This window comes from Neodothiora populina (assembly GCF_041146345.1).
Source record: "Neodothiora populina strain CPC 39397 chromosome Unknown canker_contig_11, whole genome shotgun sequence".
NCBI lineage: Eukaryota > Fungi > Ascomycota > Dothideomycetes > Dothideales > Dothioraceae > Neodothiora > Neodothiora populina.
Genome location: NW_027191410.1, coordinates 484,456 through 502,767, shown reverse-complemented (window position 1 = coordinate 502,767; position 18,312 = coordinate 484,456). Strand labels below are relative to the sequence as shown.

Sequence of the window (18,312 nt, the reverse complement as noted above, 5' to 3'; positions counted from 1 at the left end):
CAATCCTCACGGCCTGTGTCTCACGCTGAGGGTCTTGTGCACTATCGCTTGAGGCGATATGCTCCTGCGCCACATCTTGAAGTTGGGACGCAGGGTCTAAATCAGCATCAATTACGAACCTTATCGGAGGGCTCTGTGGCTTGTTGATTGGTCGCGGGATTGGAGTAGGATCTGCAGGACTCAAAGTGCGGGTAGCAGATGATCTGAACACAGATGGCAAAATTGTACGCGGATCTTTCGAGGTTGCGCTGTTGCAGGCACTATAAAGCTCAGCACGATCGTCTGCATGGCTTTGCTGGTCAGGTCTAGCGTTCTCTTCGTTACCAGCTGAGTCTGCAAGTGCCATATGATGGTCATCTTTAGGCCAACGTGGTAAAGGCTGGAGTGGAGTGGTTATGTTTGTAGATGCCACTTCTTCACCACTGTGATCGAGGAGCCCGCTTGCCCGAGGAAATGAGGATGGGTAATCGCCTGGCACGGTGGTAGGTTGACTGTTGACCGCGGGTTGCTGCTCCGCCCTTCCGATAGAGCTTTGTGATTTAGGTCTGGCTGTAGATCGCAGCATCGAGGCGGCTGTCGGCGAAGCAAAATTGGGCGTGCGGATAGTAGAATGCTTGGACGGTGATTGCAGGCTGCCCTGCGACTTGGCCTTGACCAAGCGCCGAGGAGGAGTGGTGTAGGGGGCAAAGCTTCTGTGGCCAACCTTGCGAGTACTACCATCATCATACTCAGACATGGGGGCTTTCTGCCTGTGGTGAGCTTGAGTCTTGACATTCTGGATCAATTCATCAGCACCAGGACTCTTGTCATTGGTTTTATCAGCTGGAGGATCTGAACGACTATCATCAGACTTCTTGTTGCTGGATTCAGTGTCCTCCCAATTGGGCAGCGTCCATTGCTCTGGGAGCACCTTGCGTCTGTGACGATCGGTCGCTCTTCTTTCAGTCGCAAGGATGGATGAAGCGTCTGAGTGAGAAAGATTAGATGCACTAGACAAGTTGTGACGATGAATGTGCTCGTGTGGTTGAAATTTTCGCCCTCCACGAATCGTGTCTGAGTCGTTTACTATGCACTTGACTGGGTCATCTTTTTCAGGGAGGAATTGATTGTCACTGTCTTGACTGGGGCTTGCCAGAGCTGTCCAAACGATCAGTGCTCGTTCTAAAGGACAAATAGACAATGCCTCTCTTACCATGTGTGGAAACGACGTCTTTCACTGCTTTTGCATAAGATCGGACTGGCGCTATGCGATCAGGGTTATGAAACTGATCTTCGGCGCCTGCCAAAGTTGATGTACTTCCCAAAGAAGGGAAAGAATCAAGTTCGAGTGCAGGAGGCGGAAATGCCTCAGCATGACTCTCTTGAGGTAGAGGTAGCAATCGTTCTTGTCGTTCGTGTGCCTTCTGTAGTCGCATGGCTGCAGATTCCTCAGCTGTCCTAGTCACATGTTGGTCGTTATGTCCATCCTCGGCTTGGCAGACATCGGACGGCTCGGTCACGTTCGTGAAATCGACAGCGAGGCAACGATCGTGCTCAGCCTTCTGTAGTCGCTGTACCTCCTGTTTCAAAAAATCTCGTTCAGCCTGGAGTGAAATGTAGTCATCATCGTTGCTGTCTTCGACATATGCTGCATGGTTGTCACGATGGATATTGCTCTGGGTAGAGAGTGTGCTGACAGTGGCGCTCTCATCACGACCGCCACGGAGAAAGGGTCTAGTCAATGGCTTGGCTACAACCCCATGGCTATGTGACGCAATCAGTGATGACAGGTGATATCTGGTCCATCTTGTACTTACATCTGATGGCGAAGAGGGCGAACATCGTCTCCCCAGACTTCATACCCCAATTGATGAGGCTTGACCCCGAATGGACCAGAATGTGTGATACGTGCCGACTCAGTCATAGTTGACTAAGTTGAGGTTAATCATTAAAGAAGAACATAGAAGGCCGAGCATTGTTTACCTCAAAATATGCTGGAGACGTCGGAATTCCTTGATTGTGTCCTGACTCTGAGCGATGCCCTGAGCTGCTGTGGATAGTGTTCAGGGGTAATGATGAGCCACTTGATAAAGATCCTGGCAAACGGGGTATTGTGATGCTACTCATGGGACGATATTGCGTTAATGATGGAGTTTGAAAGAAAAAGCTGCTGCTGTTTTTCTGAGTCGAGAGCAATAAAGCCGGATCCGAGATGTCCTGGAAAGGGAGTGCAATGTCTGTTGTGGACATCAAATCGCCATGACGCGTCCCGTTATCATGCCTCGTGGCTTCCAAGTTTATAGCAGAAGCCTCATCTTCTGGCTTGTCTTCCAGATTGATAGCTCGATCGCAGAATTGATAACAATATACTTCAGCATGGGAGCACTGCGAGTAGTAATGATATCTATAGAAGCACATATTGTCTGCTTGTTAATGATCATTGGAAGTGAAGATGTCTTTCTGAGCAACGCGCCGTGAAGTTTATCAATCAGACATAGAACGTGGGTTTCAGAGACCAAGAGGCTCAAAGCAGTTGTGCCTGCCAAGCATCTACATGTCATTCTGGAAGTCGCACTTGCCTTTTGGTCGCAAGCTAAGTGAGGTGCGAAGGGCATCGAGGAGGTAGAGGCGCTAGCGCCCGTGCACGCTCGCGTGCAGATAGAGTAGACTCCAAACCGCGTTTTGTCTACACACATTGCGGAATCCTTGGGATGAAGTATTTTATTGAGTGACCTGAATATAAGACTGCTGAAAGGGATGAGCGGACTTGATGTATACTTGCTGATAAACGGTGCCATGCCAACGCAGCGTGGTCATTGGTCTCAGAATCTTCGCTTTTTCTTGACAGGCGCTTTCACCTTCGCGTCCAGCTGCTTTCTAAGCTCTTCACGTTTCCGGTTCGCGCGTTCTACCGAGGTCTCTCTGACTTGTGAGCTGCCTGCTTCACCAAAAAGAGGATCGCGTCGATATGATTTGCCTTTGTCCAACTGCGAGCCACTTGTTCCCTGGGAAGCTCCAATAGAGTCAAGTGGTTGGCCTCCACCATCTGAGCGGGGCACTGTGCTTTGGCGGTCGGAGTTCAAAGTCGGGAATGGAGAAAGCCCACGGACCGCTTGGGATTGCGATTGGGATTGCAATTGTGATGAGCCACGGAGACCACCAATTGTCCCAAGTCTACGTTTTGATGGTGAGGCTAATGTAGTTGGTACGGATCCTGTTGACAAGGGCGTTGCTGATCTGTAATGTCGACTTGTCAAAGGTGGCGGGAGGGGCGGCGGGCTGGATCCAAGTACTGAAGAACTCGGATCGGCATCATTGGACTCTCTTGCTTGAGACTCAGATCTGTCGCGTTTGGAGCGCGGGTTTCCGGAAGCATTACCCGTCCGGATAGGCCTGACAGTCTGTGGCGACGACTCTTGTTCGTCGACGGTCTCGGCATCTTCATCGACCTCCGGCGGAGGTGTCTCGGGTCCAATCTCATCTGATGCAGATGGTATCGAACTCAGAGGGATACCGCTGGGTATGCTGCTATAAGTCTCTTGAGTCTGGAACAGATACATTAGTCCTACATCACAACATGGGGAAACTCGAGGGGTAAGATGGTGAGTTCACCTGGAATTCCTCATCGTCCGTCTCGTTTCCATCCAAGTCCATACTAGGCTCTGCCTTTAAGGTGATATGAGCTTGACTGGTATCGTTGATATCATGCCACCATCGAGATTTTGGCACAGGCAGCACAGAAGGGTCGCCGTCAGCACTAGATACATTTTCGAGTATGCCAAGTAGATCCTTCAATATAGGGGGCCTCAAATCTGCCTGATTCGCAGTATAAGGGACGTACGGGGCAAGACCGGGCACATGCTCTGCGAATTGATCTCGTTGCGAGACCTTCTTTGAGAATCTCAGGTTTGGGAGGAGGAAAACACTGTCCAGATATAGGTTGGCAGACTCCATTCTGTCCAGAAGCTTACCAATGACGTGATCCTTGAGTTGAAGCTGAGCTTTAAGTTTTTCCAGCTGATCTTGTTGATGCAGTGCATGTTGCAGCAGTGGGGAGATGACGGCATTGGTGAGACCAGAAGCACCTCCTCGTGTCAAGTTGATCTGCCACGACAAGGGCTGCAGGGGCTTGGGTAGTGGAGCGCTCACAGTGAGAATCAAGTCGTCCGATGCATCTTTACTGCTGAGTTCCACAGCAGTACCAGCAGCATGGCACAGAGCTGCTTCGATCTTACCCAAAAGTATGCGCAACTGACCAGGATCATCTCCCGGGTTTATGGCACATCTACTCTCTTCAGCCCGCAAGGAGATGGCGGTCTCGTCCAGAGTCTCCTCCCATACAATGGTCAGATCCGTCAGTTCTACAGTATAGCCGGTATCAAAGGATATGAATCTGACGAGCACGCTTGGGAATTCAGGACGATTGTGGTGGAGAACCCTCCAACCGTTCCCAAATGTCATGGTGCCTCATGGATCTCTCATATGGTAGTCAAGATGGTTCACTTATGACACTGAAAGTTACTCAAACAGGACAGCTGCGGAAATAGACTGAGTGTTGTACTGTTGGACAAGGTACAGTAATTAGGTGTCTTCGCCTGTGATATCAGGGTCTGATGAACAAAGTACCTACCTTAAGGTAGGTAGGGTATCCTGGTCTTGACGCCATGGATAGAGTTTACGGGCCGCACAGACGCTAGTGACGATGCTTGACCTCGGTGCCGAGACATGCTTTTACAGGTACAGAGCAGATAATAATCTATTGATCCTTGGAGAATTATATCATAGCCAGACAAAGAGAAGGAAAACGGCTACAGAGACCACTGTGCAGGGACGGATCACAGGTTCATCAAAGTCGACCATCAGCAATACCGTCCCAGCTTCATACCAGAACAAGACTCTTCGGCGCAACCTGGAATATCGACTCGCCGAGGCCGACCTTACTCTTCGCTGCATCAGTGATACAAGCAGATCCTGGTGTGAAGAAGAACATCACCTCGTCATAGCCCAGGCCGGGATCGGAGCCACGACAGGAACACATCAGGAAGCACGCACACAGCATGGCCGATCGCAACGGTCCCCGACCACCGCCCCGATCGACGATACCAGCAAAGCGCAGCGCTGCAGATGCGCAAGAGGATGCTTGGGTCGCCGATGAAGATAAATTTGTGTTGAGGCAGTCCAAGAAGAAGGCTTTGATTCGCGTGCGCGCGGGCAGATCAGATCCTATCGATTTGCTTGCCGTGACATTACGCGCACTCGATAATGCCCGCGATGGATACAACAGCGACGACGACGACGACGACGAGGAAGAGCTGCCCGTAGTGGACCCCGAGGGAGTCTTCGAAGGCCTGGACGATGAACAGCTCTCTGAGCTTGAACAGGGCATCGACAACTATCTTGTGCTTGAGAAGAGCAGGAGCAACCGAGATTTCTGGAATGTAAGGATGATTCAGATATGCGTGCGCGAGCTTGTCTACCAGTTGCTGACTTGTTCTTCCTTCAGATGATGAAGGTGATCTGCAGAGACCGACTACAGTATAGCAGAAACCGTACTCAGGCCGCTCGCGGCATGTCCTCCATCTCTCCTGATCTCGATAAACTACTAGCGCCCAAGACGTATGAGCAGCTAGAAACGTTGGACAAGCAGGTTAAGCAGAAGCTCAAGTCCAATGAGCCCATCGATGTCGATTATTGGGAGAACTTGTTGAAGAGCATTTCCATCTACAAGGCCAAGGCGAGACTACGTCACGTATCACAGTCACTTCTTGGTGCTCGCCTTGATACGTTGCGCAGGCAACAAGCGGAGGACGCCAACGCGTTCCAGGATCATCTGAGGCAAAGCATTACTTTGACCGCACAGCCTGCCGCTGCTCCTGCTACAGATGAAGGCACAGCTGACAAAGAACTTGCACGCGCCGCCACGCTCCTCGACCCAGAGCCTTTCCTCAAGCTTAATCCAGAAGACAAGGCACTAGCGTCGGTCGAGGTGGGCGACTTCACAAGCAAATTGGTAGGTTCAACGCCCTTTTCCATGATATAATTGGCATTTCTGACTGTCGCACAGCTTTCCGATCGACGAAGGGTACTGAAACTTGGTTTTATCCCCGCTCGATCTGGCACGCTGGCTAGAGACTCGACGACTGGAGCACTTACTCATCAACGACGAAAACTCACTCATGACTCACATGCTTCGGGTACGACCAGTGCCCTGTACGAACGTGAAGCCGCCCGAGGATTTGGCGACAACGAGGTAGCATTCGCCGTCGAGGAAGAGCTTGACCTACCCCCACCCTCCTGGGCCAACAAGTACAAGCCCCGCAAGCCTCTTTACTTCAACAGAGTACAGATGGGTTATGAGTGGAACAAATATAATCAGACCCATTACGATCACGACAATCCCCCTCCAAAGGTCGTACAAGGTTACAAATTCAATATTTTTTATCCCGATCTCGTCGATGCCACTAAAGCCCCGACTTTCAAAATCGAGAGAGAAAATGGCCGCAAGCGAGGCCAATCATTCGCTCCCGCTGGTGAAGATGATAGCTGTTTGATCCGTTTCATCGCTGGGCCACCGTATCAGGACATCGCTTTCAGAATAGTCGACAAGGAATGGGATTATAGCGCCAAGAGAGATCGCAACTTCAGAAGCAGCTTCGATAAGGTATGGCACTAAAACGCCGCAAATCTCGTATCGATCCACCTGCTAATCTTCAGATTAGGGTATTCTGCAGCTACACTTCCAGTTCAAGAAAGTAAGTCCGCTAGGGTCCATCACGCCTGAGATGTCTTTTTCTGACACAAATTCGCCTGCAGGTCTACTACCGGAAGTAAGGGTCAAACACTCCATCGCACACTTGGTGGACACCGTCTGGTCGCTTGTTGCTTTGGTCTGCTTTTTCGAGAACCAATACCGAATTACTTCATCTCTCTTGCGAACATTCCAAATACATAGATCAGAAAGTGATGTCGTTCATGACACCCGTGCAGGACCCCGTCGTCGCATGGTCTATTCTTCTTGCGAGACCGTTACGGGAGCCGGCATCTTGCTGCGGTTCTGTACTCGCTTTCTTTCAAATTGACCGCGTCCAATGAATCTCACGAGCATTGCCTTTCGCGTTTCAGGAAGCTTCATCTGATCATAGGACCACGCCTCGCCCTTGCATATGTCAACCCAGCTCGCAGCATGACAGGACCACCATCACGCTACAGATGACGCGGCCATTATGCACAAGACTACCGACATAAAAACTTGCATGGAAGCATTGCCAGTTTTCTCGTTGTATCGACGCGCCATGATGCTTGATCTGGTGTTGATCTCATCGAGGTATGCGTTTATGTATAGGCACATTCAGATCCCCACGTATAGTACAGAAGGAACAGTGATCGAAACTTCGAATTTCAAGAATCGACCGGTCTCTTCATTTCGCTCAATCTCTCACAATATCATCATGCATCGCTGTCGAGAGCGTGACCGCCAGGCAGATCTGTGTTTAATGACGTTGCAGTAGTCAACTGTAAGCACGGTCCGTCGTGCGTTAGACAAGAATTGAATTTTGCAGGAAGCCGGGGCAAGTGCCACTTAGGCGCATCTTGACGGGGGGAAACAACGGCAAAGCGCATCGCTGCACACGTCTATCGTATCCTTGTTTCTCTATGCCCTACATACTGCCTCTTCTTGTGCAGCATCCCAGGTCTGGCGTACAGACCAGGATATGGCTCAACGTATGTACATACTGCATGACAGATACAGATACGCATGGTCCGTCCGCCTGGCAAAGCCACTTTGTACTGCCTGGTGGTCCCCTTTTGTGATGTCTATGCCGTAGTACCGCATGTAATGAGGACACTTCTTTGTCACGCTCATGGGCGTGATTGATAGGCCATCTGTGCCAGCTCATGCTTGCATTGCCATATCCCGCATTGTGATAGCTTTCCCATTCTGGTGGTTTGTGCTCTTTCAATCTTTAAATTTCCCGCCTAATGTCTATTGGACGATGCATCCACTTTGTTGTTTTCTATCATCCTTCTCTAGATCTACCGTCGCATGTTAAAAGCCTCTTCTGTTTCAGAGAGAAAACCCAATCAGCCCGCTTGACTCTTTGTATCTACATAAAGTCTTCCGCCGGCCCCCCCTTGCACTTCCTTTCCACACAAAATCCTTCTCTTGACCACCAGATACTTGTTGACCCATAGATATCTTTCTTGAAAGACCAAAAAGCTCTAGCCGATTTTGGTCTTACATCCCACCTTGAAGATCCTCTCTTCGTAAAGGTGATCGCTTGGCAATCAGCCATGACTGACTACGCTACTTACGAGTATGCATTCCCACCTTGGTATGCTCAACATCAGCAGCACATGGCAACGTTCCAGACTCGCCTGTCTCCACCAGTAATGGGCGGCTTCAACGCTTATGCTGGATCTGAGCAATCTCAAACACCAGCTGTAGACGAGACATCATCTCAGTATGATGGGAAAGACTTTCGCACCATTCCTCATGGATCCCAAATGTTTGATATGGGGGTACCAGTCTTCTCTAACCCGTCCATGTTCGATGTACATGGAACATTCAATGGTGGCCTCTTGCCAACCAGCATCGATCCATCGACTTCAGCATTGCCGTGGACGTACTCTTTGCCGCCCCAATCAAGCGCAAACTACTTACCTCAAGGTCCGGCCTGGCCTTCAAGTACAGCAAACTACGAGTATTGTCCATGTGAGCAGTATCTCCCCGTGCAATTACCGGAGCTGGGTTACGAGAGTTCCTCTCCTGCTTCTGATCGACCCACATGTCCACGAGTGACAGCCTCGGAGTCTCCGAGATACAAGAACGAATGCGACGATGAATACCCACAGACAGTCTCGGCCGATAGTCCGGATGAAGACGACTCTGACACAGCCGATCCTTGCTATGCAGAACTTCTGCGCAAATGCCTTCTCGAAGCCCCAAATCACACAATGTCGCTCCGTGATCTCTATACCTGGGTAGCTGAGCACAGTCCAAAGGCAAGAGATCCAAACAGCACGGGCTGGAAAAACAGTGTCAGGCATAACCTTTCCATGAACCAGGTAAGGATCTCTATCTCGATCGAAGTAGCTTGCTTCTAATGCTAAGAACATCAGGGTTTTGAGAAAGTCGTCGATGATAGCTCGGCTAGCAGCGGAAGCAAACAGCGCAGCTTTTGGAGGTTGACAGATGATGCTGTAACCAACGGCATTCAGTCAACGACAAGATACCGTAAGGGAGATGGTAAGCGAAAGGCGCAGCGTGCCAACCGCAACGGTACCCCTGACGATAAGCGAGTGAAGTCCGGAGCCAAGGGAGGACAAGCCACGCGAAGGCTCGCTAATCGTCGCGCCGCAGCTGCCGCGCGGTCTACGAATTGGCATGACACCTCGCGTCATGGCAAAAGCTATCGCGATGAACCCTACCCTAGCCGAGCCCGCGCAGTGACTACGGTGTCACCATCTCCAATGGTCAACATTCCATTGACTACAGAATCGTCATACTGGCCCACTATGGTCGGCGTCCAAGACCAAGCCATGTACACCGCTCCATTTTCGTGCAAGATCGAGAATGACACACCCGGATTCGGCTACGGATTCGGAGCCGAACAATCCTGGATGGCAATGTGATATGCGGCCAACTGGTGATTTGTCTCCCTTACAGGGTTCACAATTTGCATCATGTACGATAAGAACTGGATTTCTTTACACGGGAATAGGCGTTCTAGATACCCTTGGGCAGGAATTGGTTGGTGGGGATACGTTGATTACACTGGGGTTCCACAACTACGGAGTCGACAAAGCGCGGGAAAGCACGAGCTACCTTTAGGGAAAATCATCCACCCACGATTTAATTGCTAGCGATGGCGTTTGAGAGTCATGAAAGGATAAGGAAATACGTTCCCCGAACTCTGTATATTAAGCCGATCTGTTGTTACGGCGAAAAAAGCCTGGACTTACTATAGACTATGCGATATGGATCAATCTGGGCTGGAGCACTGGGCCAAAAGCATCTGGGTTTCATAGGCAGGATCTAGCTGCGAGCGTCAAAAGTCTCATCATCTAGACAAAAGACACATTAATGCCCAATAATTTCTCATTCCAAAGTTCTGGTCTTGCCAAGGTATCCGGAAGTGGTTCCCGACGCATGATTAGTGCGGTGAGGTGCAATACTAGCATCGCGATGGAACGAAGCCCTGCATGTCGGTAGCTCGAGTGTGAAAGATTCCGATCATGCACAGTACATGTTATTATTCGCAGTAGTGAGTAGAGAAGGTCATATGTTGGTCGGAGCAAAGTAAGATTTGATCACAATCGTGGTGGATTATTGGGACTTGACGTTGAGTCGCACAAGACAAGGTTTAACCGGGCTGCCCTGTAGCGAAGGCGCTACCTGCGCCATTTCCCCACTCCGCGTCCTGTTTACTGCATCCTAGTCCCCTGCTCGGGTGAATACTTCACATTTTGACGACTCCGGAAAGGGAAAGGGCATTTGGGCGGAGTGCCACCGTCTGCAAGGGAGACCGAACCCATATCGATCAATCGGGGCTCAGTCAGTCTCAGATAAGTAGATTATCTTGGTTTGAGAGAGGGACGTTCGCCACTTGGTGCATCACATTATGCATCTCACTTCGTATTTGGGACGTCGATACGGGCGCGACAGCTGCAAGGTTACAAATCGGTGCGGACCGTCCCTGACCGACCGGATAAGTCATTAGCATATTTTCGTGAGTCAGGCCAATCAAGGAACAATACTCCGACCAGGACTTGGTGGTGTGTCCTGAGATGTCTCACCCTGGAAACAATGCTTGAGAGCGAATGACTCCGGTGACAGGTGACGGATTTACCAGTCATGCTATCTGGATGGAAGAACTTGACATTTCCGTGGCTTTCACGTGGCTAAGATCCTGCAAGGGACTGCTGCAACTTGACACAACAGCTATTTCCTATACATGTCAAGGAACCAGAGTCCATGTTTATCCTCGCTCAAAGACCCAACATATCTGTGGGATCTACAAAACACGGACACTACTGTATATTATATTGATCGTCCACTTGGCGAGCTTCCCCGGCTGACCCCCGTCAGCCACCACGAAAACCATGACCTCCACAGTGGAGGGGTCTGGACAACGTCTCAATGCAGACACTAACCAGGAAACTTTCAATCTTTTCACAAGAACCTGACATCTCACGTCGGTAACTATTACCTGGCACATGTGGTCGCTCGGCTATGCATATCCACCGTTTTCGACATCTCGGGGGCTTTGAGATACAGTGCACACATGGAAATCCACATCGCCAACATCCCACGACCTGTAGCGAGCCTGCCACCACGATATCATGTCGCGGAAAACTCTGACCACTAGCCGCGAGGGGCGCTAACGCGTCCATCTCCTCATCCCCATAGCATGTCATGTGGATTGCGCCATTGATTGGCTCACGCACCGCTCGTCGCACCAGACACGTCTCAAGCAAGTTGACAAAAACCTTATCTTGACGACACATCTTTCAATTACCACGCAGCCACACTAGCAGTACGATTTATTGGTCTGCCACGCGATCAACACTCGTGGTGACTAGAATCTCAAATCCTGAGATCGATCGAGAAACGGCTTTCACGATAGGTTGCGGCTGTTGTGTCGTTGTGATCTTTGTACATGGCATGGTCCACACTTCTTCACCGCCCCAGGGATGCCCGAAATGGTCACATTCCCTCCCGCGTCATGTTTAGTGCTGCTGACCACAGACGGGCAACCTGGAACCCCCGTCGCGGAGCGACGCTATTGGTAGCACTGGTGATGCCAGTCCAATCCCACAGGCCGTGTAGGAATAGCTGCCGTCGAAGCCATCTGTCATGCGAGTCACGACATGCGCCATACCCGTGTACCCTACATGAGGGCTGCCCCTATTCTGCCCTTAGGGTAATTATTAGCCCTGTCCCAAGGGAATGGGCCCGACGAGCATATAGGAGAGTCGGAACGAGGCATCCGTATGAATTTCCCTTCTTCGTCTATTTTCATGTGCCGCAATATCCTAAAATCCTGGACCCATGTCGTTCGAAACAGACGATTTGCGACAAATCCCCCGCGAACGGGATTGTCGTTACCCGCAAGTATCATTCACTTTACTTTGGACGATGAGCAAAGCCGTCGTCCGGCCGAGGTCGGTCGGCACCCCAGAAACTGCTGATTGAAGAGTGTTTGATGTAGGTCATCCCCTGGAAGACGATGCCGGTACGCACCTATCTGCTCACAGATCTGATGAAGTACCAAGGCGTTTTCAGAGTGAGACACACCAGGTCTCCCGACGTGACCATGAGCCCATTACAGTGTCACAGATCTCCAGTTTCATACCTTATCAGACCACGATCGCGCCGTAAGCCATGCTGTCGGGCTTCTATCAGGCCATTTCCTACCTCAGATCTGCTACGCAGAGCATGTGCGCATTGGAGCGATATGCGTTGTGTCACCAGTGCTGACCCTGTGATCTTGTGCCCTCCATATTGATCTTCGAGGCACTCCCCTGGTACAAATACTCTTTACTCAGCCGCATGCACCCCGAGACATCAATGCGGCATTCGATCTCTGCAGCTTTTTGACAGGTGATTTAGGTAGGCCTCGTTATCGTAAATTTTAAGACGCATCTTCTTCCCACACCAAAAGCGTCCACACACCCAAATCAAGCAATTTTGAACAATGTCTCTATTCGTAATTCTCTGATTACGTGTTGCTGCTGATGTTCCAAGCGAACCACACTCTATAAGCCCGGGATGATGTCTGGTCCGTACATCCGCGATGATAGCGGTCGATCCTGGCGCTGGGACGTGAGAGCCTGGTGGCCGCGCCCCACTACGCTTCGCTTGAAACACCACAGTACAGATCCTTCCTGTACGATGAAGCGAAAATGATCGCACAAGAACGGTGCCTAGATCCGACCACTCAAACAGAGTTTCCTGTTGAGCTTTTGTTTGCGATGCGCCAATTGGGATAATGCTTTTGCATAATCAACCTGCCGCGGAAAAAGATATCTGGCTTGGCTATAGAAGTATGCAACGCCGAACGCTGGAAAGGACGGCCTGCAAAGCGTCTAGATTGTGGCTGGACGAAAAAGACTCGCAGGCAATTTACAACAATATCCATCACATCTTCTATATGAAGCCTCGAGTAACAAAAATATCAACACGTAATATAGGTAAGCCACGGGTAGCTGCGGATGCAGCACGCAGTCATGTATTCCTCTTTCGTCGCCAGGGCTGCCGGAATTGGACGCGTCGCCGGGAGTTATAGAAGTTCAACCACGGCTGTAATCAATTCGACCGTCGGCGCAACGACAATGCTTTCTTCGGAAGACACTTCCAGCTGATGATATACCCGATTGCGCGACGATTACTGTACAAGGCGTAAGCGAACTTCGTCTACGCGTACGAGTTCGACTTCTCCTTTCTTTTCCACGATCAACGGAGAAGTGTTCAGCTCGACGGATCGAACCAGTTGTCAGAGTGTACGACGGCGACCGTGACACCACCTCTCCTCGTCGAGAGTCAAAGCTGCGTAAGCCAATACTCAGCTGTGAAGATCCGAGAGGTTTTCTGTGAACTCAGCCGGAGTGAAACGCCCCGTACGGTATAGTGAGACGCTCGTTGAGGTGTCCACCGGCACGGTTCGCGTGGATTCGGTTCCGAACCGAACTACCTGAAGAAAAACGAGAGCTGATTACTTTCGACAGACCTCGCCGGCTCGATTCGAACTCAGGCGGTGTCTCTTCTAAGCCCTTCCTTGTATCGCTTTAGGCACCGTTCTCTGCACTCTTTGTGCACGACTATCGGCTTCGGATAGCCCGCTCTCTCGGCCGTCTTGCCCTCGCCTCTGCCGTATGGATCGTGGATGGCTTTGCCCTCGACGAACTTTAGCTCTGGTACCCACTTCCTGATGTACTCGCCTTCTGGGTCGAACTTCTCGCTCTGCAACAGCGGATTGAAAATGCGGAAGTAGGGCTGCGGATCAACTCCACACGACGCACTGAATCCCCAGCCACCATTGTTGCTTGCAAAATCGCCATCGATCAGACTGAGCATGAAGAAACGCTCCCCCTGCCTCCAATCGAGCAACAGGTCCTTCGCTAGAAACGAGGCAGCGATCATCCGACAGCGGTTGTGCATATAACCCATCCGCCGCATCTGTCGCATAGCAGCATCGACAATAGGATATCCAGTGCGTCCTTGACACCATGCCTCGAAATGCTCCGTGTTGTACTCCCATCGTATGCTGGAATACTCGTACTTGAATGGTTTGCCCATACAAACATACGGCCAATGCGCCAGAACATGCTTGTAGAAGTCTCGCCACGCGACCTCCGAGATCCAGGTTTTGACTCCATCATTCCCGCCGTCGAGCTTAGTCGTTGAGTTCGCGTCGCGCGCTTGTCGGATGCATGTTCGTGCCGCAAGCGTTCCCACGGAGAGATGGATTGATAGCACGGCAGTGTTGTTCGCCGCAGGGAAATTGCGTCCGGTGTTGTATGTGTGGATACGCTTGTCGATGAACTTCTTCAAGCGTGCTTGAGCTTCGAGCTCGCCGGCAGGCCAAAGAGACTCGAAACTCACCTTTCTTTCTTTCGTCATGCGCTTGTTCTCCGGCGCAGGGGGAATCGGTGCTTCGAATAATTCCTTGTACCTGTTTCTCGTACCAGCGGGATTCTTGCCCTCGGGTGGGATGTGTTCTTTGAGAAGGTATGGATGCGAGTGCAGATGTGAGACCCACGCTTTGTACCATGGAGAATAGACACTATACTGTTTCCCCTGTCCGGTAGTCAGAGCGCCAGGTGCCACAACCACATCATCATGAACAGCAGTGAAATTCACGCCCTGCTCCAAAGCCATCCTGACGAGCTTCTCTTCCCGCCTCAGCTCATCGACCTCATACTCGATATTACAAAAAACATGCCTAGCACCCCACTCCTCACACAGCCTCAGCACCTCTCCGCAAACATTATTCCTCTCCTCCACAGTAAGCACATAAAGCGGCACATCTCTGCGCTTCGCCAACCCACCCTTCAACTCCTCAAGACATCTAAGCTCGAAATCCACCCGCGGCGCACTCGTCACATGCGCCTCGTAATCCTGCGGACTGACGACAAAAAGACAAATCAGCGGGACCTTGTTCTCCGCAGCTTTGATCGCCGCCAGCGTGAACGCGTGGTTGTCACGTGTTCGCAAGTCGCGCTTGAACCAGTGCACCACACTCTCGCCGACCGAAATACCTGCGCGCGCCGACGCCGTGGCGGCAAGTGTTTTTTGGAGAACAGCTAGCGGACGTGGGATCTGGTTGTTAATGTACGCTTCGCAGCGCGAGTTTGGCATTTCTCGGGGGTAGAATCTTAGATCCTGCGCTGATGAGGAGATGTCTTCATCTTCGGGTTGGGAGTGTTGGGCATCATCATTTTGTCGCTGAGACGCCGTGCTGTTTGGAAACATGACTTGCATTTGTTCTTGCGTGGTCGTAGCGGGTCTGGAAGCAGAGAAAAAGGGTTTGGTAGGAGAGAATCGGTTTGATGGCGGAGGGGTTGATTCTGTCGGGGACGGGGTCGATGCTTTACGTTTGGGAGGCATGGCTGAATATGTTCTACTTGTACCTAGAGAGGTGAAATCGATTTGATGATCAATTGATTTCTTCCGAACGTATCTGGATTTGTCAAATACACTTCTTCAGCAGTGGTATGTGGGATGGCGTATTAACAACGAGGATGGATATAGCGTGAATGTAAACAGACACACACGTGGTAGACCGCAGATGTGGAGAGAGAGAGAGAGAGAGCGTAAGGAAATGTTCATAAGAGCCATAAGCTAAACAAAACTAGGTACCTAGTATACATTCCAATACTGTATCGTCGTCGATGTTAAAGTCGCTGATATAGGCGTGGCGATCGAAGATCTCTGTTGACGCAGGCCAAGCAACGAGAATAAGGTTTGAGACCGCTCCAGGCAGTATGGCTGGCACCCGTCCATCCTTTGAGTGACCGGCGGCCCGCTTATTGAGTCGTACAGGAATGATGAATGGCAAGAGGAGAGATGACTAGGTAGGGTAAGCTGATGAATCAAGATGTCCTCGAATCATCACCATACTTTGTTCGATACTGTCGATTTGTGACCTTTGTGTATGGATGTGCTAGACACGGATATGACTGTATTCGTCTCTGATTCGCCATATTTTCAATTAGTTGGTATGGTGGCATGATAGCCTTTCGGCAATAATGATGAGAAGAGCTATAGTTGTGTGGGTCATCTAAAGCTACATATTCTGGCCACCATCCGATCAAATTGCAGCGCTCTTGTATGTGTGGTACGAACCTAATGCATGAAAAGAAGGGGAGTTTTCACGCCTGCGCTCATGGCGAGACGAGAACTCTAAGAACTCCGAGTCACACATCGTGTCACCTACTGTTCTGGTTATACACCTACTCCCGATGCCCTCTCTTACTGTTACCCTAAGTATCTGGTTCTACTATGCAAATGTCTTCCTGGTCTTGGATGTTGGTGGGTCACGGCGTGATATGTTCGACAGTTAACAATATCCTCATAGCTACTCATTGTGAGATGCTCCCAAAAGGAATGAGTAGTGATGTTTATGTCAGGTACGGCTGAAGTACACATCTATGAGTCTTGTCTTGTGGGTGCTTCAACACTTTCAGCGCTCTTGGCTAGTTGAGCAGGTATAAATTGATCAGTTAGTGAGTTATGGAGCGAGGAATTCTCAGCACAACGCATTTTGATTCATTAGATATTGCTATCAATAAGTGACCACATCACACAGACAGCAAGGTGACAGTGGGAGGCCACGTCCTTTCTCCTAATGAATCGTGGTCGATGCTGTAGAAAAAGAGATGAGAGCAACGATGAGGAAACAAAACTTTATCAGAAACCCATCGCCTATCGAGGTCAATGCAATAGCCAACAACATACCAATGATGACGGCTTGCCACTGGTGCAACAATGTCCTTAGGAATGCCTTGAAGTCTTCGAGCCAGATCATTTCGCCATTCGTTCTTCTGGCAGCTTTGAGTCCAGGCATCGCATCTAGACTCCTCGCGTTGTTCTTGGCTTGATAGTCTACCATCTCCCCTTTCTCGACCCGCTTTGACGCCCAGTGGCCTAAGGTTTGACGGTCTTCGAATCGAGCTCGTGGTTCTTCGTTGTCGACTTCAGACTTATCTACGTCTGCCAAAAGTGGCACACCATAGCCACAAGATGTCTGGACCTATACTGTTATGAGCATGCACAGCCTTCCGGGGGCCAAGGTGGGGCATATTGACCTTAAAGATGTTGAGCAGTATCACAGCCCTGGCGCCGGAGAGTTGCTCCTTGCCCATCTTCTTCAAAAGACCTTCGTACTCCGGCTGGTCAAATTCGACTACACGTCCAGTACAGAAGAGTCTCAAGATCCTCGGACTTTTATCGAAAGAGCAGAACATGACGGTTGCACGACTTGTCTCATACATGTGTGCGATGGTTTCGGCACCAGACCCCGTAGCGTCAATGTAACAGGCTGTGTTCGGATCGAGTACCGTGAATGTGGATGCTGGAAGGCCCTTAGGGGATACATTCACATGCTTCCCATATCGGGGTGCGGATGCGATGAAGAAGACGTGTTGACCAAGTGCCCAGTCGCGTAGGCTGTCTGACATGGACCCATAGAACTGAGGCATGCTGATAGAGTTTCTTTTGTGATTGAGAGAATGGAGACAAGCAGTCACAGTGCGCCTTCCAACGAGACGCTGACCAGCTTGCTTGGGTGTTACTTGAAGGTTCGTATGACTCCGTGACACTGCTATCATTGACTCACAAACAGGCGCTGTAGCTTCCCACATCCCCCCAACTAAGGCACCTTATCAGGATTGCGGGGTTCATTGAAGGAAGCGGTCGCCGGGATCGCTGCTCTCATAAGCTTTATCAATCCGATCCCTCACAAAATGCAAGAGATATGATACTGTGCTCATTGTACCCGATTCAGCATCGCTCTCCTCAAGGCGACATCCATTTCGGTGCGTAGCTAGTATACCATCATTGCTACAGATTCAGATAGTGGATAGCACAAGCGAAAGTCCTTTCAATTGGGTCAATGTAAACGAACTCGCGTCACAGTGATACTCATCGATCAAGTAGATATGGTCAGGTGGTCAGACGATAGCATCGATAGTCTGTTTCAGGATATTGCAGGATCGAATGTCAATAAGGTGTTGCCAAAGTGAGCAAGAAGTAAAGCGATTGATTCCATGTACACGTTGCTGGCACGCAGCTTGGCGACGGAAGTAGCCGTGAAGCCAACCTCCGTTGTT

The 18,312-nt window shown here is 50.5% G+C and overlaps 5 protein-coding genes across 5 annotated transcripts; 2 read left to right on the top strand and 3 right to left on the bottom strand.

Moving 5' to 3' along the window:
* Nucleotides 1-2,801: 2,801 nt before the first annotated feature.
* On the bottom strand, nt 2,802-4,440 carry AAFC00_000489 (uncharacterized protein; the record flags this gene model as incomplete). The annotated part of the gene is made up of 2 exons (XM_069344727.1): nt 2,802-3,524; nt 3,592-4,440. The coding sequence occupies 2 exons, from the start codon at nt 4,438-4,440 to the stop codon at nt 2,802-2,804; spliced, it is 1,572 nt and encodes a 523-aa protein (XP_069200327.1).
* Nucleotides 4,441-5,036: 596 nt separating this feature from the next.
* AAFC00_000488 (uncharacterized protein) lies at nt 5,037-6,810 on the top strand (the record flags this gene model as incomplete). Its single annotated transcript, XM_069344717.1, has 5 exons — nt 5,037-5,417; nt 5,483-5,989; nt 6,044-6,640; nt 6,699-6,731; nt 6,793-6,810. The coding sequence occupies 5 exons, from the start codon at nt 5,037-5,039 to the stop codon at nt 6,808-6,810; spliced, it is 1,536 nt and encodes a 511-aa protein (XP_069200326.1).
* Nucleotides 6,811-8,271: 1,461 nt separating this feature from the next.
* AAFC00_000487 (uncharacterized protein) lies at nt 8,272-9,612 on the top strand (the record flags this gene model as incomplete). Its single annotated transcript, XM_069344704.1, has 2 exons — nt 8,272-9,045; nt 9,100-9,612. The coding sequence occupies 2 exons, from the start codon at nt 8,272-8,274 to the stop codon at nt 9,610-9,612; spliced, it is 1,287 nt and encodes a 428-aa protein (XP_069200325.1).
* Nucleotides 9,613-13,729: 4,117 nt separating this feature from the next.
* Nucleotides 13,730-15,589, bottom strand: AAFC00_000486 (uncharacterized protein; the record flags this gene model as incomplete). The annotated part of the gene is made up of 1 exon (XM_069344690.1): nt 13,730-15,589. The coding sequence occupies one exon, from the start codon at nt 15,587-15,589 to the stop codon at nt 13,730-13,732; it is 1,860 nt and encodes a 619-aa protein (XP_069200324.1).
* A 1,237-nt stretch (nt 15,590-16,826) lies between these two features.
* On the bottom strand, nt 16,827-17,682 carry AAFC00_000485 (uncharacterized protein; the record flags this gene model as incomplete). Its single annotated transcript, XM_069344679.1, has 2 exons — nt 16,827-17,234; nt 17,290-17,682. 2 exons carry the CDS (start codon nt 17,680-17,682, stop codon nt 16,827-16,829), a joined length of 801 nt encoding a protein of 266 aa, XP_069200323.1.
* Between the last annotated feature and the right edge of the window lie 630 nt (nt 17,683-18,312).